This window comes from Nomascus leucogenys, chromosome 12 (assembly GCF_006542625.1).
Source record: "Nomascus leucogenys isolate Asia chromosome 12, Asia_NLE_v1, whole genome shotgun sequence".
Classification (NCBI taxonomy): domain Eukaryota; kingdom Metazoa; phylum Chordata; class Mammalia; order Primates; family Hylobatidae; genus Nomascus; species Nomascus leucogenys.
In genome coordinates this window covers 105661632-105684350 of record NC_044392.1, presented here as the reverse complement: position 1 = coordinate 105684350, position 22719 = coordinate 105661632, and the positions used below count along the sequence as shown (strand labels likewise).

The 22719-nt window shown below is 39.9% G+C and overlaps 1 protein-coding gene across 2 annotated transcripts in view; it reads right to left on the bottom strand.

The window, feature by feature from the left end:
- Positions 1 to 21190: 21190 nt before the first annotated feature.
- Positions 21191 to 22719, bottom strand: part of WLS (Wnt ligand secretion mediator) — a 130768-nt gene continuing 129239 nt past the window's right edge. For both annotated transcript variants that reach the window (XM_030823162.1, XM_030823160.1), the window contains exon 12: positions 21191 to 21484. In XM_030823162.1, the coding sequence (XP_030679022.1) occupies positions 21363 to 21484 (122 nt within the window). In that variant the 3' untranslated portion in view covers positions 21191 to 21362. The remainder of the gene's footprint in view (positions 21485 to 22719) is intronic.

Below are 22719 nucleotides of genomic sequence, written 5' to 3'. Positions count from 1 at the left end.
GTCTATTTGTGCTCTTTCAGACTTTGATGTAGGCATTTAATGCTATGAACTTTCCTCTTAGCACCACCTTTGCTGTATCTCAGAGTTTTTGATAGGTTATGTCACTATTGTTCAATTAAAAGAATTTTTAAATTTTCCATCTTGATTGTTGACTATTATTGACCCAATGATCATTTAGGAGCGAGTTTTTAATTTCCATGTATTTGCATGATTTTGAGGATTCCTTTTGGAGTTGATTTCCAATTTTATTCCACTGTGGTCTGAGAGTACTTGACATAATTTCAGTTTTCTTTAATTTATTGAGAATTGTTTCGTGGCCTATCATATGGGAGTGTGATAGGCCAATGGAGTTATGTTTCCAGGGGGATTATGGTTGCCTTTTCTGTGTCGTGCAGGTCGCGGGGGAAGTGGGGGAAAGCTGGCAGTTAAAGGCCTCAGCTCCCGTGGAGCCCAAAAGGCCGATCTCACTCCCACTGTGCCCACCCAATGGCACCAAGTTTGTTTCCAGGTAGTGGGTGAGCAGGGCTGAGAACTTGCCCCAGGTTCCCAGACTCCCAGTTGAGAAAGCAAACAGGGTTTTTAGGTTTTGTGCCTCCCTGCCTCCAGCAGCTTCTGAGCTGTGTCTGCACTCCTGATTCACCCCCTCCCCTGAGTTCTGTCTGGCAAACTTTGCATTCAGTTGAAATTGTTACAGCATTCAGCTGGAAGTTTCCTTCTCCCTGTGGTCTTTTCCCAGTTCCTCTGGCAGCCCTCCCTAAAGATCCCTCTGAGACAAAGCCAGAAATGGCTTCCTTAGGGAGCGAGAGAGCCCACAGTCTCTTCCTGCTGCTGCTGCTTCTACTCCTGTATTTTGCTCAGCATTCTAAGTTTGTCTCAGCTCCAGGTAAGGTCAAATCCTTCTCCTATGATCTGGACCTTCAGGTTCCCCAGTGAAGGTGTGTGTTTGGGGGAGGATGGTTCCCCTTCCACACTTTGGACACTTGCAGTTTTTTGGCTGTCTCCCAGGGCCAGCAGGAGCAATCCACTTCCTTCAAAGGGTCTGTGGATTCTCTTAGCTTTCCTGGTATGTTCTGTAGTAGTTCTTGGAACAAAAGTTCATGATATGAGTCTCTACATGCTGCTATGTCCACACGAGTGGGAGCTGCAATTTAGTCCTGCCTTCTGCCATTTTTCTCCTCCTGCCTGGCTTCTAGTGCAGAGCGTGAGTGGAATTACCTGCCCTGCCATCAGGGCATTTCCCAGGACAGTAGCAGACTGCACTGTGACTTAGTCCACAGAAAAGTGGGGCCACTCTGCCAAAAGCTCTAGCAGACGTTGCCTGCCTGGGTACCAGTGGCAGAAGTGGGTGGAGTCACACACCCTGACATCCAGGTACTACCCAGATCAACAGGAGACTGCACCATCCAGCTGAGTTCAGACACAAGTGGGACCACTGAGTCAGAAGCATTGCCCACCTGGCTGCCCACTTCAGACTGAGGTGGAACCACTCATCCAGGAGTCGTCAGCCTGTTCTGGCGTGGTGTGGGTGGAGCAAGCTTACTGTTCCCAGGCACTATATTTGTAGCCTTTACTGGGGCTCTGGTACCAGTGCTTGTCTGCTCTGGGGCCCAAGGCTTGTAGAGGCCCCTTGGACTCAAGCGTTGACCCTGCAAAACATCTAGGTGGCTCTCTGCCTCAGTCTAGAAGCATGGATGGGGGGTGCAGTGGGGGAAGGGGGATTCTCCCATTCCCAGTCTTGCCCAGATGCCTGTGGAGAGTGTGAATCCCCTAGAGGGCGCTCCCACTCACTCACCCTTTCCCATGTTAAAGAGGGTCTCCTGGCTCCATGCTGAGTCCAAACAGACTGGCATCCAGCTTCACTCCTCTCTGCTCTCTCTATCCCTGGTTGCCTTGATGGATCTCAATGTGGTTTCTCAGATGATTGGCCTGCAGGATCGGTGTTCACAAGCCCATCTGTCTTTTCTTCATGAGAGCAGCATACACGAGCTGCTTTTAGTGCACCATATTAGCCCCCTCCACCAAGTATCCTTTCTTTATTTAAATCTGAGTTCTGAGCTATATCATTTTTCTTCTCCTTGCAAAATATCTTTTAACATTCCTGCAGGGCAGGTGTGATAATGATACATTTCCATTGTGTGTCTGAGAAACTATTTTTCTGCTTCACTTTTAAAGAATAATTTTGCTGGATATAAAATTCTAAGGATGGTGAGTGTCTTTCAACGCTTTAAAAATTTCACTGAATTTTTTTTTTTTTTTTGGTCTTGTTTCTGGCAAGACGTCTGATGTAATTCTTACCTTGTTCTTCTGTAGGTAAGATTTTTTTCCCCTTCCATCTTTAAGATTTTCTGTCTTTGGGTTTCTGTAGTTTGAATATGATATACCTGGGTTTTAATTTTTTGGTATTAATATTTATCCTCTTTGGTTTTCTGTGAGCTTCCTGGATCTGTGGTTTGGTATCTGTCATTAATTTTCAAAAACTCTCATCCATTGTTATTTCAAGTATTTCTTTTCCTATACTTGCTCTCTCTTCTATTTCTAGAATTCAAATTAAATACATCCTCTTCTATTTCTAGAATTCAATTAAATGTATACTTTTTTTGTAATTGTCTCACAATTCTTGAACATTCTGTTTTTATTATCATTATTCTTTCATTTTGTCTTTGCATTTCAGTTTGTGACATCGCTACTGATGTATCTTCAAGCTCACTAATTCTTGTCTCAGCTGTGTCCAGTCTCCTGGTGAGCCTATAAAAAGCATTCTTTAGTTCTATTACAGTAAGTCCTCACTTAACGTCATTGATAGGTTCTGGAACACTGCAACTTTAAGTGACATACTGTATAATGAAACCAATTTTCCCATAGGCTAATTGATATAAACAAAGTTAAGTTCCCACAGCATAGAGTACCTTTTTTGCTTAAAGCTGCAATGTCTGAGAACCTATTGATAGCATAAAGGAAGAACTTAACTATGCGGTATTTTTCATTTCCAGCATTTCTTGATTCTTAGTTTCTGCCTCTCTGCTTACATTACCTATCTGTTCTTGCATGCTATTTTTTTTTAATACGGCCCTTCATATTAAACCATTGATTTTAAATTCTCTATCTGATAATTCCACAATCTGCATCATATCTGAATCTGATTCAGATTTTTGCTTTCTTTATATTATGAGGCGGTCTTTTTTACCTTTTTGTGTGATTTATATATTTTTGTTTATAGATATATTGAGTATATGTAATTATATTGAATATTATATATAATGTATGTAATTATATTGAGTATTATGAAGCCAGATACATTGAGTAATTATAACTCAGATAATCAGGCCTCTAGTATGGAGATGTGCTGTTCATCTGGTTACAGGTTGGGCTGTGTTTAATGTTTGTTACAGCTATAGATGCCCAAGCCTTTAGTTTCCTCTAGTTAATCCTTGTTTTATTTTTATACTCCATTTTCTTTGGGTTTCCCTAAGAAATCCTCCTAAAATAGTGTTGCAGTTCTTTCAGTTATGATCTACTTTTATGAATTTGTACCTCTGTTGATGTACTGATAAGGTATAGTAGAGGAAACGGTTCTACAATCTCATGTTTAAATCTGTTTTTTTTTTTTTTAGTGTGCCTGAGTCTCTAAGCTTCGGAAGTGTTTCTTTGCCTTTATTTTTAGTTTTTATTCATCTAGGTGAAACAGGAATGCTACAGAGGGCTAGAGGTGGCTCAGTGCTTTCACCCCAGGTAGACACAACTCTGGTAAAGTTGTTTCTCTATCTTGGGCCACAAACATATTCTCCTACTTTTCTCGGTTTAATTTTAGCTTTACCTTTCACAATAAAGTCTTTAACTTAACTTTGTATGTAAAATTAATATTTACATACAATTCCAAGCCCCTACATGATCCAATCACCTCCTACGGGGGCCCCACCTCCACCATTGGGAATTACGTTTCAACATGAGGTTTGGGTGGGGACATAGCCCCAAACCCTATCAGACATTAAACTTGGTCACGCAGCTGAGGTAATGTTTGTCAGGTTTCTTCACTATATAATAATTCTCATCATGTATTGAGCTAGGTGTACTTTTCTTATGTGGTGAAGCAGGTTTCTCAGTGCTATCTACCAATTAGTTAGATGTGTATTTGTAATGGAAAAAAAGTATTGAGAGATTTCTCCCAAAGTTGGGGGATGGAGTTTGGGGGTAGGGCTGGAGGAATGAGGAAAAGCTTCACAGAGACCATGCCGTGCCATCTGAAGTGAACTTTGAAGGGAGGAGAGGACAATGGGGAAAGGCATTTCCGGCAGAAGAATGATGCCAACGGAGCTAAGAGCCAATAAAGCACCTATGAGTGGAATAGTAGTTGAATTGGAATCCACCCTAGAAATCACCTGTGGCCTAATTACCTCATTTCCTAGGTGAGTACTATAATTTGCCCAAGGTTACACAGCTGGAAGTTTGTAGAGCTGGGATTCAAACTCAAGAGAGTGACTTCAGCACTTACTCTTCCAACACAGAAGGAGATTAAGACCTACTCAGGGTGGCCCAGCCAATCAGATGCACAGCCAGGACAAAGCCATCAGTTCCTGTCTCCCAGTTCCTCTACTTTCACAAGTATACACCCTGAAACATAATTAATGCTCAGAAATCCTATGGGAATTTTAGTGATGGAGTTAACATAGTCCTCTGGGGTTAAGGGAAATAAGGTTCTGTGGAAATGAAATATTCTCAGGAGGCAGAGAGGATTTATAGAGTAGCACTAATTACAGTTTTGAATATGCTGCCAGCATAGTCTTCTTAATTAAATGAGCCAGAATACTACTTTGGAAACTTTCCTAGATGATCAGGTCTGTGTAAGTGAATACTTATGCCTTACACTCAAAGGAATGCACCAACCACCTAAAGCCAGCTCTCCCCTTGAAGAAGAGAGTGGTGGGAGGAGAGTAGGACTAGCAGAGAAGGGCCTTTCCAGGAGTGATATCATATAGCAATTAGAATTAGATTAGATATTCACACAACGGTACAAATGGATGTGAAAAACATAGTGTTTACTGAAAAACAGAAAAAGAGATGAGGTATATGGCACTTCATCATTTATGTAAATTAAAGAGGTATGCCCACAAAACAATATTATACATTTTTGCAGGAGCACATTCATACAACATACATACTAAGCACATTAGAGCAGTTGCCCACAGGAGGCAGAGAAAGACCATGACCAAGCAGGATATACATATATCTTTATATACATCGATTGTGTTTGTGTGTCTGTGTTACGATCCTGAGCAATGACAAGGACAGCAGCATTAAATGATTTCTTTTAGAAGCCTTCGTACTTCTTGGCACTATTCAGATTTCCTCACGTTCTTTTTTTCTAGTGTCCTTTTTCTGTCTCAGGATCCTAATCATGTTACCACATTACATTTGGTGATCATGTCTCCTTAGCTGCTTCTTGGTTCTGACAGTTTCTCAGATTTTCCCTGTTTCTAATGATCTTAACAGTTTTGAGGACTACTAGTCAGGTATTTTGTAGAAATTGGAATTGGAATTTGTCTGGTGTTTTTCTCATGATTAAGCTGACATAATACATTTTTGGAGGAAGACCACGGATGTACATAATCATTCTCATCATATCATATCAAGAGTACATATGATCAATGAGACTTATCACTTTCATGTTGTATTACTCTGTTCTTACACTGCTATAAAGAAATACCTAAAACTGGGTAATTTACATAGAAAAGAGGTTTTAATAGGCTCACAGTTCTGTGGGCTGTACAGGCTTCTGCTTCTGAGGAGGCCTTGGGAAAGTTACAATCATAGTGGAAGGCAAAGGGGAAGCAAGTACATATTCACATGGCTGGCAGGAGAGGGAGAACGAAAGAGGAGGTGCTACACACTTTTCAAACAACCAGATCTCCTGCGGACTCTATTACAAGACAGCGTTAGGGGGATGGTGTTAAACCATTAGAAACCACCCACATGATCCAATTACCTCCCACCAGGCCTCACCTCCAACATTGGAAATTACAGTACAACATGAGATTTGGGTGGGGACACAGAGCCAAACTATATCAGATATTAACCTTGATCACCTGGCTGAGGTAATGTTTGTCAGGTTTCCTCACTATAAAGTTACTCTTCTTTTTCTCTTTCCATATCGTACTTACAGATTACTTACTTTAAAACTTTAAGGCTAATAAATAGGATTACAGAAGCCAATGTTAAAAATGAAGTGTTTTAAATTATTAATAACAAAAAGGTTTTTAGACAAGATAGAGAGGATGCTTTCTTTTTCCTGCACTAACAGTGGGAGAGATGCTTTCTTCTGACTCATAAAGCTTGTACAGAGAATCTGATTTGATAAAGTCTTGAGTTGACATTTACAAGGATGTTGATTTTGTTTGCCTTCGTAATTTGGAGATGTAAATATTTGAAACTTTCCAATTGGTTCTGCTATTTGTAAATATACAGCTGTCCTTGGACACATACGGTGAGAATAATTATAGTATATCACAGTAACAGTGTAAGAATCAAGGGGACTGATAAGCAAGGGACTGAGAATGTTGGAGGAAAGGACCATGTTAACATGGCATCTCAAGGACAGCTTCATGAACGGTTTAACATACAAGTGTTATTTGAAGAGGTAGAGGAGGCCAGTGGTACACCACATGCACTAAGGAAAGAACATGACATATAGGCAGAGTCTGCCACGTGACAGCATAGGGTGTGTAGAACTTGTGCGACAGGCCAAAGAGTTTGCACTTCATTCTGTAATCCTGAGTGTGGAGGACAATGGCATTTTTGGGCAAGGAGAGTAATATGATCAGATCTGAGCTTTAGAAAAATAACTGGCAGCTATCTAAATGAAATTTGAAGGATAAGAGCCTGGAGAGAAACATAGGAGTTATTATTAAAAACTATGAAAGAATATATACAAAGGAGGGGATATTGAAAATAGGAGTAAAAATATGTAGAGAGATTATGGGGGCAGAATAGACAGGCCTTGGGGCCAATTTCATAGCTAACAGTGGCAGAGACTGGCAGGATCCTTACCAAATCTATATCTTCCTCTTCCTGGGCACACAGCTGGACCACATTTCCCAGCCTGTCTGGCATTAGGCACAGCTATGACCGACTCTCCAGCCAAAATGAACATTGTGGGTGAAAGTCATGTATACCACTTTCAGACCTATCCTTCCCCCATAAGACTGGAATGGAGAGAACTTTCAAGACCACTCTGAGAGTCATGCATAGAATATAATAGAACTATGAGGTAGAAGGAGCCGTGGCTCCCAAATTACTTCCTGGAGAATTACTCAGCCTGCAATAGACTTTGAGACAACTGAGAAATAAACTATTTCCCTACTGAGTCTTTATATGCGTGGACTTTCTGTAATCACAGGATACTGTGGACTACCCTAACCAAATTAGACGTTGATACTTTGAAGTGGGTGCTCCTACAACAGAAAACTAAAGCATGTGACCTGGGCTGGTGAGGGGACAAAATATTAGAGACTGGAATGTTTTGCTATGCCAGACTATTTGACAAAATGGTTGCCTGCCTAAAGGTCTAGAAAAGTAAGTCAGAAAGATAGTGTGTGTTGGCCACTATGGCTGCTTTGAGTAAGATATTACAAGACAAAGGTGTGCTTGGGCAAAAATTGTGTGTGGCAGGCAGAGGTGAAAGGAAACAGAACATCTAATGTTGGGCTTTGAATAGAAAAAGAAAAAACTGCTTCTAGATCCTCAATAAAAAGAAATAAGATACAGGAAGCCAGAAAAGTGCGTTAGACTCACTTGGTAAAGATGAGATGAAGGGTGTTGCTGTCTCATGAGCCTGCTAGCTTCAAGTTAGTAAGAGAGGCATGGGGGGTGGTTAGACAGAGAAAGAAAACATATTTGAAGAGTGCATCAGAAAAGAAGTGCTGTTAATGACACAGGAAACAGATTAGCAACAAATGGAACAAAAACCTACTACTTTTTGAGACAATTTTACCATGAAAGAAACCATAAGCCTGGTCTAGAAAAGTCTGTATTATGGAGAGTTGCTTTTTAAAGAAAATCTCAGGAAGAAAGTGAGTGTACTTGGGAAGGTCTACTCTAACACCCATGTTGGAGATGGACAAATATGAAAATGAACAGGGAGGAACTTCCCAAAGAAGAAGACTAGGGGCCTCCCGGAACAGTGAGTGAGAAAGATCATCCCGCAGAGCAGATCACAGCCTAATTAAGGACTTCCTCGTTAGGGTAGAGAGGCTTTACGATGCCTGCCTAGTGGGACTTCTGAATTGCCAAGGTCCAGTGACCACAGTGTGCCTCACATTCTTCCTGTTTTCTAATGGGCGGTCATCATGGTCATCTTATTCTTCCTCATGCACATGGTGAGTGGCCCTGGGGGTAATGGGAAATAAATTTCCTTTTTCATTAATAGGTCACCAAACTCGAGAAACAAAATCAGCCCCTGATGGCGATTGCTGCCCCTCGCTCAGATCCTGGAATTGAGGCTGAATGCTGTGATGGGATAGGATTTGAGGGAAGGGCACAAGTGTGTTCTTTGTGGGAGAAGCAGAGTGAAATTGCTATTTGACAACCAGCAGGGGCAGTCTGTGTGAAAAAGTGACTAAGAGCTCACCAAGCCTGATTCCTCTTTCTAGGCACACATGAAGACTGCATTTCCCAGCCTTCCTTAGAGTTATCTGAGGCCACATGACTGAGTTATGGCCAATGGAATGTGAGTAGAATAACCCCTAAAATCCTGCACAGGAAATAAACTTCTGTTTTCAATCATAACATTCTTGGGTCTGTTTGTTACCACAGCAGAATCTAGCCTACCTAAACGAACACACTAGCATTTATAGATTACAAGTATTTGCTACGTGCTCTATGTATGTTAGCTCATTTAACCAACAAAACCAACCCAATGAGATAGGTACAAGTATAATATAATCTCCATTTTACACTGAGGACACTGAAACTGAGAGGAGCCTCAAATCACACAAATAATAAGAGATAGATAGTTGTACTTGGGAGGGTCTACTCTCTGACACCCACTTTGGAGATGGACAGATACGAAAATGAACAGTGAAGAACTTCCCGAAGATCAAGACTAGGGGCCTCCTAGAACAGCGAGTTAGAGAGAGCGTCCCATAGAGCAAAATCATGGACTAACGAAGGAAGCCATCTCATTTATCTAAGAGCACAAGAGATAGAAACTCTTCCCCACAATGCTCTATCACTTCTTGAGGCTAAAGATAATTTCTATGTTACTTTAGAAGCTAGAACAGCAGCAGGGATAATAATATAATCCTAGAATATTGGGAAGGTCCCTGGCAATCTTGGGGAGGAAAGCGCATGCAGTATTGGAGGCATGAGCTAGTGTGCAAGGGACTGGGGTGTTCACAGGTGGACATCCACAAGCTGCATGCATTGGTGGCTCCAGAATTTCTGATTTAAGTGGCTAAAGGACTGTCACTGAGTTGGCATGAGGCTTGAAATGCATATGCATAGTACTTTCCATTAGATACAGAAAATGCCAATATTCTTTTCTTGAGAATGGGACAAGGAAAGCAACAATTTGAGGGCCTAAATCCCACTTATGCCAGCCCTGAGTACTTCCTATATGCTTGTGGTCAAGCCCAGCCTCATCTCTCCCAGCTTCTCTTCACACACTGGAAGCCTCACCCAATCCAAACCCTGCCACCCTCCCCTTCTCACTTCTGTGAGCAGCTAGGTGACTGAGTGGTGAGCGTGTCCTAAAGATTCATCCAGAGCCGAGTTTGAATTCTGGCTCTGCAATTTATTGTCACTAGTAGAACCTCGGGCACGTCTATAATAATACCTACCTATGAGGATTATCATGAGGTTTCAATGAAATCATGGATATGATGTGTTTAACATAGTGCCTGGCCCATAATACGCACTTAAAGAAAAAAACTTTTGATATGTGAAATTCCAGTATTTTCAGCTTCAAACAACATCTCCTGGATAGCTGCTCACACCCATAATTGGGAGACAGATTCTCTGCAGACCATGCATTCTGATTTAGGGTGTTGAAAAGAGCATCAATACATAGCAATTGGGGTGCACAGGAAAGAGGACTCATCAGGGCCTGGGATGGTCAGCAAAGCCATCTGGAGGAAACTGCACTTGGATGCAGTTTGAAGGTGAAGTTGATTTATCCAGGAAGAAGTGAGTGGGCGAGGCATGGACAAATGCTTAAAAGCAGGAAGCACATGGTATTTCATGGTAGTGATTTTTATTTTGTTAATATAGGTTCCACCCAGGGTATCAATGAGAGCTATGTTAAAAAGGTAGCTTAGGGAAAGATTATGAGGGTCTTGAAATTTCTCCCTCCCTTCTTTCCTTTCTTTTCTTTTTTTTTTTTTTTATTATACTTTAAGTTCTAGGGTACATGTGCACAACGTGCATGTTTGTTACATATGTATACATGTGCCATGTTGGTTTGCTGCACCCATTAACTCATCATTTACATTAGGTATTTCTCCTAATGCTATCCCTCCCCCATTCCCCCACCCCACGACAGGCCCTGGGGTGTGATGTTCCCCACCCTGTGTACAAGTGTTCTCATTGTGCAATTCCTACCTATGAGTGAGAACATGAGGTGTTTGGTTTTCTGTTCTTGTGATAGTGTGCTGAGAATGATGGTTTTCAGCTTCATCCATGTACCTACAAAGAACATGAACTCATCCTTTTTTATGGCTGTGTAGTATTTCATGGCGTATATGTGCCACATTTTCTTAATCCAGTATATCATTGGTGGACATTTGGATTGGTTCCAAGTCTTTGCTATTGTGAATAGTGCCACAATAAACATATGTGTGCATGTGTCTTTATAGTAGCATGATTTATAATCCTTTGGGTATATACCCAGTAATGGGATCGCTGGGTCAAATGGTATTTCTAGTTCCAGATCCTTAAGGAATGGCCACACTGTCTTCCACAATGGTTGAACTAGTTTACAGTCCCACCAACAGTGTAAAACTGTTCCTATTTCTCCACATCCTCTGCAGCATCTGTTGTTTCCTGACTTTTTAATGATCACCATTCTAGCTGGTGTGAGATGGTATCTCATTGTGGTTTTGATTTGCGTTTCTCTGATGGCCAGTGATGATGAGCATTTTTTCATGTGTCTGTTGGCTGCATAAATGTCTTTTTTTGAAAAGTGTCTGTTCATATCCTTTGCCCACTTTTTGATGGGGTTGTTTGATTTTTTTTCTTGTAAGTTTGTTTGAGTCCTTTGTAGATTCTGGATATTAGCCCTTTGTCAGATGGGTAGATTGCAAAAATTTTCTCCCATTCTGTAGGTTGCCTGTTCACTCTGATGGTAATTTCTTTTGCTGTGCAGAAGCTCTTTAGTTTAACTAGATCCCATTTGTCTATTTTGGCTTTTGTTGCCATTGCTTTTCGTGTTTTAGTCATGAAGTCCTTGCCCATGCCTGTGTCCTTAATGGTATTGCCTAGGTTTTCTTCTAGGGTTTTTATGGTTTTAGGTCTAACATTTAAGTCTTTAATCCATCTTGAATTAAGTTTCATATAAGGTGTAAGAAAGGGATCCAGTTTCACCTTTCTACATATGGCTAGCCAGTTTTCCCAGCACCATTTATTAAATAGTGAATCCTTTCCCCATGTCTTGTTTTTTTCAGGTTTGTCAAAGATCAGTTGGTTGTAGATGTGTGGTGTTATTTCTGAGGCCTCTGTTCTGTTCCATTGGTGTGTATCTCTGTTTTGGAACCTGTACCATGCTGTTTTGGTTACTGTAGCCTTGTAGTATAGTTTGAAGTCAGGTAGCATGAAGCCTCCAGCTTTGTTCTTTTGGCTTAGGATTGTCTTGGCAATGCGGGCTCTTTTTTGGTTCCATATGAACTTTAAAGTAGTTTTTTCCAATTTTGTGAAGAAAGTCATTGGTAGCTTGATGGGGATGGCATTGAATCTATAAATTACCTTGGGCAGTATGGCCATTTTCATGATATTGATTCTTCCTATTCATGAGCATGGAATGTTCTTCCATTTGTTTGTGTCCTCTTTTATTTCATTAAGCAGTGGTTTGTAGTTCTCCTTGAAGAGATCCTTAATATCCCTTGTAAGTTGGATTCCTAAGTATTTTATTCTCTTTGTAGCAATTGTGAATGGGAGTTCACTCATGATTTGGCTCTCTGTTTGTCTGTTATTGGTGTGTAGGAATGCTTGTGATTTTTGCACATTGCTTTTGTATCCTGAGACTTTGCTGAAGTTGCTTATCAGCTTAAGGAGATTTTGGGCTGAGATGATGGGGTTTTCTAAATATACAATCATGTCATCTGCAAACAGGGACAATTTGACTTCCTCTTTTCCTAATTGAATACCTTTTATTTCTTTCTCTTGCCTGATTGCCCTGGCCAGAACTTCCAACACTATGTTGAATAGGAGTGGTGAGAGAAGGCATCCCTGTCTTGTGCCAGTTTTCAAAGGGAATGCTTCCAGTTTTTGCCCATTCAGTATGATATTGGCTGTGGGTTTGTCATAAATAGCTCTTATTATTTTGAGATACGTTCCATCAATACCTAGTTTATTGAGAGTTTTTAGCATGAAGTGTTGTTGAATTTTGTCAAAGGCCTTTTCTGCATCTATTGAGATAATCATGTGGATTTTGTCTTTGGTCCTGTTTATGTGATGGATCATGTTTATTGATTTACCTATGTTGAACCAGCCTTGCATCCCAGGGATGAAGCCAACTTCATCTTGGTGGATAAGATTTTTGATGTGCTGCTGGATTCGGTTTGCCAGTATTTTATTGAGGATTTTTGCATCAATGTTCATCAGGGATATTGGTCTAAAATTCTCTTTTTTGGTTGTGTCTCTGCCAGGCTTTGGTATCAGGATGATGCTGGCCTCATAAAATGAGTTAGGGAGGATTCCCTTTTTTTCTATTGATTGGAAAAATTTCAGAAGGAATGGCACCATTTCCTCCTTGTACCTGTGGTAGAACTCAGCTGTGAATCTGTCTGGTCCTGGACTTTTTTTGGTTGGTAGCCTATTGCCTCAATTTCAGAGCCTGTTATTTGTCTATTCAGGGATTCAACTTCTTCCTGGTTTAGTCTTGGCAGGGTGTATGTGTCCAGGAATTTATGCATTTCTTCTAGATTGTCTAGTTTATTTGCATAGAGGTGGTTATAGTATTCTCTTATGGTAGTTTGTATTTCTGTGGGATCAGTGGTGATATCCCCTTCATCATTTTTTTATTAGGTCTATTTGATTCTTCTCTCTTTTCTTATTAGTCTTGCTAGTGGTCTATCAATTTTGTTGATCTTTTCAAAAAACCAGCTCCTGGATTCATTGATTTTTTTTGAAGGGTTTTATGTGTCTCTATCTCCTTCAGTTCTGCTCTGATCTTAGTTATTTCTTGCCTTCTGCTAGCTTTTGAATTTGTTTTCTCTTGCTTCTCTAGTTCTTTTAATTGTGATGTTAAGGTGTCAATTTTAGATCTTTCCTGCTTTCTCTTGTGGGCATTTAGTGCAATAAATTTCCCTCTACACCCTGCTTTGAATGTGTCCCAGAGATTCTGGTACATTGTGTGTGTGTTCTCATTAGTTTCAAAGAACATCTTTACTTCTGCCTTCATTTTGTTATTTACCCAGTAGTCATTCAGGAGCAGGTTTTTCCGTTTCCATGTAGTTGTGCAGTTTTGAGTGAGTTTCTTAATCCTGAGTCCTAATTTGATTGCACTGTGGTCTGAGAGACAGTTTGTTATAATTTCTTGTTCTTTTACATTTGCTGAGGAGAGCTTTACTTCCAAATATATGGTCAATTTTGGAATAACTACGACGTAGTGCTGAGAAGAATGTATATTCTGTTGATTTGTGGTGGCGAGTTCTGTAGATGTCTATTAGGTCCGCTTGGTGCAGAGCTGAGTTCAAGTCCTGGATATCCTTGTTAACCTTCTGTCTCATTGATCTGTCTAATATTGACAGTGGGGTGTTAAAGTCTCCCATTATTATTGCATAGGAGTCTAAGTCTCTTCGTAGGTCTCTAAGGACTTGCTTTATGAATCTGGGTGCTCCTGTATTGGGTGCATATATATTTAGGATAGTTAGCTCTTCTTGTTGAATTGATACATTTACCATTATGTAATGGCCTTGTCTCTTTTGATCTTTGTTTAAAGTTTGTTTTATCAGAGACTAGGATTACAACCCCTGCTTTTTTTTTTTTTTTTTTTTTTTTTTGCTTTCCATTTGCTTGGTAGATCTTCCTCCATCCCTTTATTTTGAGCCTATGTGTGTCTCTGTATGTGAGATGGGTCTCCTGAATACAGCACACTGATGGGTCTTGACTCTTTATCCAATTTGCCAGTCTGTGCCTTTTAATTGGGGCATTTAGTCCATTTACATTTAAGGTTAATATTGTTATGTGTGAATTTGATCCTGTCATTATGATGTTAGCTGGTTATTTTGCCCGTTAGTTGGTGCAGTTTCTTCCTAGCATCAATGGTCTTTACAATTTGGCATGTTTTTGCAGTGGCTGCTACTGGTTGTTCCTTTCCATGTTTAGTGCTTCCTTCAGGAGCTCTTTTAGGGCAGGCCTGGTGGTGACAAAATCTCTCAGCATTTGCTTGTCTGTAAAGAATTTTATGTCTCCTTCACTTATGAAGCTTAGTTTGGCGGGATAGGAAATTCTGCTTTGAAAATTCTTTTCTTTAAGAATGTTGAATATTGGCCCCCACTCTCTTCTGGCTTGTAGAGTTTCTGCTGAGAGATCTGCTGTTAGTCTGATGGGCTTCCCTTTGTGGGTAACCCGACCTTTCTCTCTGGCTGCCCTTAACATTTTTTCCTTCATTTCGACTTTGGTGAATCTGACAATTATGTGTCTTGGAGTTGCTCTTCTTGAGGAGTATCTTTGTGGAATTCTCTGTATTTCCTGAATCTGAATGTTGGCCTGCCTTGCTAGATTGGGGAAGTTCTCCTGGATAATATCCTGCAGAGTGTTTTCCAACTTGTTTCCATTCTCCCCGTCACTTTCAGGTACACCGATCAGATGTAGATTTGGTCTTTTCACATAGTCCCATATTCCTGGGAGGCTTTATTCGTTTCTTTTTAGTCTTTTTTCTCTTAACTTCTCCTCTCGCTTCATTTCATTCATTTGATCTTCTATCATTGATACTCTTTCTTCCACTTGATCAAATCGGCTACTGCAGCTTGTGCATGCATCGTGTAGTTCTCGTGCCATGGTCTTCTGCTCCATCAGGTCATTTAAGGTCTTCACTACTCTGTTTATTCTAGTTAGCCATGCATCTAATCTTTTTTCAAGGTTTTTAGCTTCCTTGCGATGGGTTCGAACATCCTCCTTTAGCTCGGAGACATTTGTTATTACCGACCTTCTGAAGCCTACTTCTGTCAACTTGTCAAAGTCATTCTCTATCCAGCTTTGTTCCATTGCTGGTGGGGAGCTGCGATCCTTTGGAGGAGAACGGGCACTCTGGTTTTTAGAATTTTCAGCTTTTCTGCTCTGGTTTCTCCCCATCTTTGTGGTTTTATCTACCTTTGGTGTTTGATGTTGGTGATCTACAGATGGGGTTTTGGTGTGGATGTTGATGCTATTCCTTTCTGTTTTTTTTTTTTTGTTGACATTGATGCTATTCCTTTCTGTTAGTTTTCCTTCTAACAGTCAGGTCCGTCAGCTGCAGGTCCGATGGAGTTTGCTGTAGGTCCACTGCAGACCCTATTTGCCTGGGTATCACCAGCAGAGGCTGCAGAACAGCAAATATTGCAGAACAGCAAACATTGCTGCCTGATACTTCCTCTGGAAGCTTCATCTCAGAGGGGCACCTTACTGTATGAGGTGTCAGTCATCCCCTGCTGGGAGGTGTCTCCCAGTTAGGCTACACAGAGGCCAGGGACCCACTTGAGGAGAAAGTCTGTCCATTCTCAGAGATCAAACACCGTGCTGGGAGAACCTCTGCTCTCTTCAGAGCTGTCAGACAGGGACGTTTAAGTCTGCAGAAGTTTCTGCTGCCTTTTGTTCAGCTATGCTCTGCCCCCCAGAGATAGAGTCTACAGAGGCAGGCAGGCCTCATTGAGCTGTGGTGGGCTCCACCCAGTTTGAGCTTCCAGGCTGCTTTGTTTACCTGCTCAAGTCTCAGCAACCCCTCCCCCAGCCAGGCTGCTGCCTTGCAGTTTGATCTCAGACTGCTGCGCTAGCAGCAAGGAAGGCCCAGTGGGCGTGGGACCCACTGAGCCAGGCGCAGGATATAATCTCCTTGTGTTCTGTTTGCTAAGACCATTGGAAAAGGGCAGTATTTGGGTGGCAGTGACCTGATTTTTCCTGGTACACTCTGTCACAGCTTCCCTTGGCTAGGAAAGGGAAATCTGCCAACCCCTTGCACTTCCCGGGTGAGGCGATGTTCCGCCCTGCTTTGGCTCACCTTCCGTGAGCTGTACCCACTGTCCAACCAGTCTCAGTGAGATGAACCAGATACTTTAGCTGGAAATGCAGAAATCACCCATCCTCTGTGTCGATCACTCCGGGAACTGCAGACCCTCTTTCCTTTCTTTTGTAACAACAGCAGCAATGGCAATGACAACACCCCCCCTCCCCCGGCCAGAAAAAATGGCCCAGTTATTAAACTGTGCTCTCAGATTAAAAATTAAAACCCAAATCTCAGCACCCACATGTAGTTGAGGGGGCCTTTGGCCACACAGAAGGGTTTTAGCAACTGTGTTCCTTTTACGATAAGGTGTCCAAGGACTGCATTCACCCAGGATGAATCACAGCAATTTGCAGCTCTGTATTGGAGACATTTCAATTCTGCTATTAGCCAGCCAGAGCTCAAAGGGTTCTGCCTTCATCTGGTCCAGGATTAAGACAAAAGTGTCACTGGGACTGGAAGGGGGTGTAGGTGGCTTTGTGAACTGCAGGTGAGAACAGAGTGTGATTGAATGCCAGTGAAGCCTAAAGTCTTCAGTCCAGTTAGGGGTCCTCTAAGGAGTTTTGTCTTCATTGAGCTACCTTCTTCAAACTTTTCAGGGTATATTCTGCATGTAGATTTTCTTCAATGAGTAAAACCTTATTCATTTACTACCAGTTAAAAACCATAGATTTCTTCCTATTGTTTCATCAGTGTTGCTTATAAATTGTCACATCAACTGTTACATTAGTTTAATAGTATAAAAAAATTCTGTGAGCCTCATCTGATTAAGGTATTGCTGAATTTTTTAAAATATTGAAATATAGTACACAGAGTGTATACATCATTAGCGCATAGCTCCATATAATACATCACCATCATGCATAGGACATTTTCATCATCCCAAAAGCCAAGCTCAGGTCCCTTCCCCAAAACTACTCCCTATTTATTTACTATACAGACTTCTAAAGCTATGGTTTAGTTTCACTTGCCTTTTTTTTTGAGATGGAGTCTCCCTCTATTGCCCAGGCTAGAATGCAGTGGTGTGATATCAGCTCACTGCAAACTCTGCCTCCTGGGTTCAAGCAGTTCTCCTGCCTCAGCCTCCCAAGTAGCTGTGACTACAGGCATGTGCCATCACACCTGGCTAATTTTTATATTTTTAGTAGAGAAGGGATTTTACCATGTTGGCCAGGCTGGTCTTGAACTCCTGATGTCAAGTGATCTGCCCACCTGTCTCCCAAAGTGTTGGGATTATAGGTGTGAGCCACTGCGCCTGGCCAGTTTTGCTTGTTTTTGACCTTACGTAAGTGGAATCATTTATATATCATCACAGTATATATTCTTTCTTGTTGAATTTCTGTGCTCAAAATAATGTTTGTAAAATTTGTTCACATTGTATAGTTTTATTCATCATAATTGCTGTGTGGCATTTCACTAAATGAGTACACCACAATTTCTACTATGAATGGACATTTGAGTTGCTTCCATTTGGGGGCCATTACAAATAAGGCTGTTATCAATACTCTCGTAAATATCTTTTTGTCCCTATGTGCTTGCACTTCTGTTGGTATAGGCCTAGGAATGGAATTGCTGGGTCACAGGGTAGGTGTTTATTTCAATTTGTATTTTCTTGATGACTAATGAGGCTGAGCACCTTTCATAGGTATATTAGCTATTTGGTATCCTCTTTTTTATACAGGAGGCATCTTGAATTGTCTGTATTTTTATGTTTGTACGAGTTTTCATGTGTTTTGGACACAAATTGCTCACATTTACATATGTTGCAAATATCTTCTACTCTTTGGCTTACTTTCCCCCTCTTTTAATAATGTCATTTGATGAACAAAAGCTCTTAATTTAATGTAATATATCCAATTTATCCATATTTTCCTCTATCGTTAGTGATCTTTGTGTCATTTAATACGTTTTTTCTGTAGCCTCACATCATGAAGGTATTTTCTTATTTGATCTTATGGAAGCTTTATTATTTTACCCTTTACATGTGGAGCTACCATGCACTGAGAATTGATTTTTATGTGTGGTGAGACATAATGATCAAGTTTCTCTTTTTCTCCCCAGACAGTTACTCAATAAACTGAGCACTGTTTACTGAATGATCCTTTCTCTCCTGCTCTACAGTGCTAGCTTGCAAGATCGAATGTCCAAGTATGTGTGGATCTGTTTGAAAACTCTTTTCTGTGGTCTATTTGTCTATCCTTACATCAATATCACACTGTCTTAATTACTGTAGTTTAATTACCTATAAGTCTTGATATCTGATGGAGTAAGTCCTTAGGCTTTAGGCTATTTACAGTCCTTTGTATTTCCGTATATATTTTAGAAGCTGCTCAGAATTGTTCATTAAAAAACACTGCTGTGATTTTAATGGGGATTGCATATAATGGAGTTTGTTTCATAGAGTTTTCTTCATTCTACCAAGATGGGATATTTCTCTGTGTATGTAGGTCTTCAGTAATTTATCTCAATCTATGTTATTTTCTGTACAGAGGTCTTGTACATATTTTGTTAGATTTATTCAAAAGTATTTGGTAGTTTTGTTGCTACTATGAAATGATATCTGCTTTAAATTTTTGTTTTCTAATTTTTAATGCTGGTATTGATTTCATATCTTGACCTTGCATCTGGCAACCTTGCAAAGCTCATTTATTATTTGTGATACTTTAATTGTAATTATTATGGATTTTCTTTGCATATATAAATAACATTTGCAAACAATCATAGTTTTATCTCTTTCCATCCCTTATACCCTTGGTTTCATTTCTGTTATTGTTGTAATTACTAGGATTTCCATTAGAATACTGTGAAGAAGTGGTGATTCTGGGCATACTTGCCTTGTTCCTAGTCTCAGAAAGCATTCAACGTTTCACCATTTATTATGATGCTGGCTTTTTATATGGCCCTGATGAAATCAAAGAAATTATCTTCCTTTCCTACTTCTTAGTCTTTTTTCATGAATAGATGTTGAATTTAATTAAATATTTTTTAACTTATTGAGATGCCGGCGATTTTTATCTTTCATGGTGTTAATACAGTGAATTACCCTGCCTGGCTTTTCCAATGTTAAACTAGTCTTGCATTTCTAGAAATTATCCAACTTGGGTTTGATCAATTGTACTTTTTATATATTGCTGTATTGAGTTTGCTAATATTCCTTTTAGAATATTTGCATCTATGTTTGTAAGTAATATTGGACTGTAATTTTTCTGGTATCAACTTGATGGTGTCAAAATTATAGAACTTTATAAAACAAATTGGAAAATTTCTCCTTTTTCCCTGTTCTCTAGAATAGTCTGTGTAATTGTCCTATTTCTTTCTCATATGTTTGGTAAAATTTACCAGTGAAGCCCCTTTTCTTTGTGGGAACAAAATTGAATATAAAATTTAAAAAATATTCATAGAGATTATTCATATACTCTTTCTTCTTGTATCAATTTTAGTAAGTTTTTAAAGAAATTTATCCATAACATGTAAAAATTCAAGTTTATTGGCATCAAATTGTTCATGTTATCCTCTTACTAACTGTGTAGCATCTGTGATGAAACTTTGTCGTCTGTGATGATATCCCCCTTTTTATTTATTTATTTATTTATTGAGACAGGGTCTCACTCTGTTGCCCAGGCTGGAGTGTAGTCTTGCAACCAGAGCTCACAGCAACCTTGACCTCTCAGGCTCAAGCGATCCTCCCACTTCAGCCTCCTGAGTAGCTGGGACTACAAGCGTGCGCCACCATGCCGAGATATTTTTTATTTTATTTTTTGTAGAAATGAGATCTCATTATCTTGTCTCAAACTCCTGAGTTCAAGTGATCCTCCTGTTTTGGCCTCCCAAAGTGTTGGGATTACAGGTGTGAGCCGCTGTGCCCGAACCTTTCATTTTTGATGATGGGTAATTTGCTCGCTTGCTCCTGCTTCTGATCTCGTTTCTTTTTCTTGATCAGTCTTGCCAGTTTATCAATCTTATTGTACTTTTTAATGAACAAACTTTTGGCCTACTGGTTCTCTTTATTGTCATCTGTATTATATTTCATTAATTTTTTTCTGTTTTAATTTTTTACCTCCTTCTCCTGTCTTTTTTATTTAATTTGCCTGTCCTTCTAAAATCTTGGGTGGTATATTTAAACTATTGAGTTCAACCTTTTTATTATGTGCATTTCAGTATTACATGCATTTCTTTTATTACATGATATTCTAAGTATAGTTTAGCTATATCCCACAAGTTTTGATATTATCAATGTTTACATTCAATTAGTTTCAACTATTTTAAAATATTGTGAGGGGTTTTTGAAATTTGCAAGTAGTTTTAAAACTTCCAAGCATATGGGTATTTTACATTTACCTTTGTAAACATTTTTAGCTTACTTCCACTATGGTCCAAATTTATTGGAGATTTTCTTTCTGATCTTGGCCCTGCGATTCTGCACTGCCTTAGTACTTCTCAAATGACTGTATTAAGCTGGGAATCATACAGTTGAAGAAGGCCATTACATGTGCTGGGAACACGCACCTTGGAAGGCTTAGCTAGTGGTTCTCAACCTATCAGATGCAACACTATCATTTTAAATACATATATTTGCAATATTCCTTTTTCTATCCTGAAAAATAGGTAATCTAAATTTTTAGAAAGCAATACGGTATCCCGTTACATGGAGGATAAATAAATAAAAAGTAATTTGTAACAAAATAATATGTTTTTCAACCTGGAAATGTTCAGGCATGACTACACTAGAGACAATGATAAAGTTGGCAGATGTTTTCTTCTACGTACATTGAGTTAATATGAATGTAAGAGAAGTAAGACACTACTCAAAGAATATTTATTGTTGACACTTTTTCCTTATATTTAACATTTTGAGATAAAGGCTAAGTGAGCGTATTTGTGTGTGTATACAAGTACAATCAATGTGACGGTGACAACTGCGAATGCAAAGCTGATAAACGTGTGCTGCCTTGTTGACTCAAATACCAGAAGCTGCGTTGTCATTGATGAAGGAATATTTCGAAGTGCTGAACAATTCTTGATAAAGTTCCGAAACAAACAAAGCACGATCTTCCCTCGATTTACATGGGAGTTGCATTCCTGGAAAATTCAGTATATTTTAAAACCATGCAAAATATCCTTTTAAAAAAATACATAACATGGAGTTTAGGACCAAGGCTCAGGTAACTATAAAAATTTTTACCTACATAAATTTCTAGTGGAGTGTTTGAAATTTGTTTAGGACAGTCTCCTTCATTGTGGGACATTTGCAGATTTCTCCCTTGCCCACTAAATCTCAATAGCTCCTCCTCCCCCAATTATTGTGACAATCAATTCCTCCACATTCAACAAATTTTCCAACACCTCCCGAGCAGCACTGCCATCCTTGTTGAGAATGTGTATCTAATTCATCTTAAGATAGAACTGCCCCACTTATCTCCACTTTCTCTCCCAAATTCTGTGAAAGCCCAGCACAGGCACTGGGGGATAGGATAGAGCAAGGCACTTAGGGGGATTCCCAGCTCGTATCATTGAATCATCTTTAAATTTATTTTTATTATTTTTTTAAATGTCTTCTTCCAAAAAGGATGTTTTGGTGAACTGCAAAGAGATATAGTCAGGAAAAAGATCTGGTAGGGTGAAAAATGAAAGAAAAAAAGGCAGGCAGAATAAAGCTGAAAGCTGAGCCTTGTATCTAAAACACACACTCCCAGGGCTTGTATACTCAATAGAGTTGAAAAGTAACTGGGTTGTCAATTCAAAGAGGAATACTTGATCAGATACGCAACTCTATGTTGATAAGATTAAAAACAAACTCTAGTGTAGCTCCTTTCTGCTACTCTAATATGTCTGGAGCTGGCCTGGGGAGGGGTGCAGAGAAGCAGCCTATTGTCTCTCCTTCCCAGAGTGTTCACAGGTTCCAAAATTCTACCTTCTCCCAACTGTTCTATAACACCCCAAACTCTCATTTCTTCCTAAGGACAGAGAGCAAAGAATAAATCAGGTGTGAATGACCCCTAAACTCAAACCCTCAAGGAATATGCAAACACATAGTAGAGTTCCTTTAAATATAATAAATCTTCAACTTTGAGGAAGAGGGGGAATGGGTAGGTGGGAGGCAAAGGTTTTAAATTTGGAATTTAAAATTGAATTGTCTAAACTGGCAAAAGTCTCCCCACTTTGCAGTTGTGAGACTGCACACAGAGTTACTTGAGTCTCCAAGCCTCATTTTTCTCTTCCGTAACGTCAAAACAGAGATCATAGGGCTGACGGAATGGACTCTTTGTGGCAATAATATACCATATTATAAACAGGACCCAAGGCCATGCCAGGTA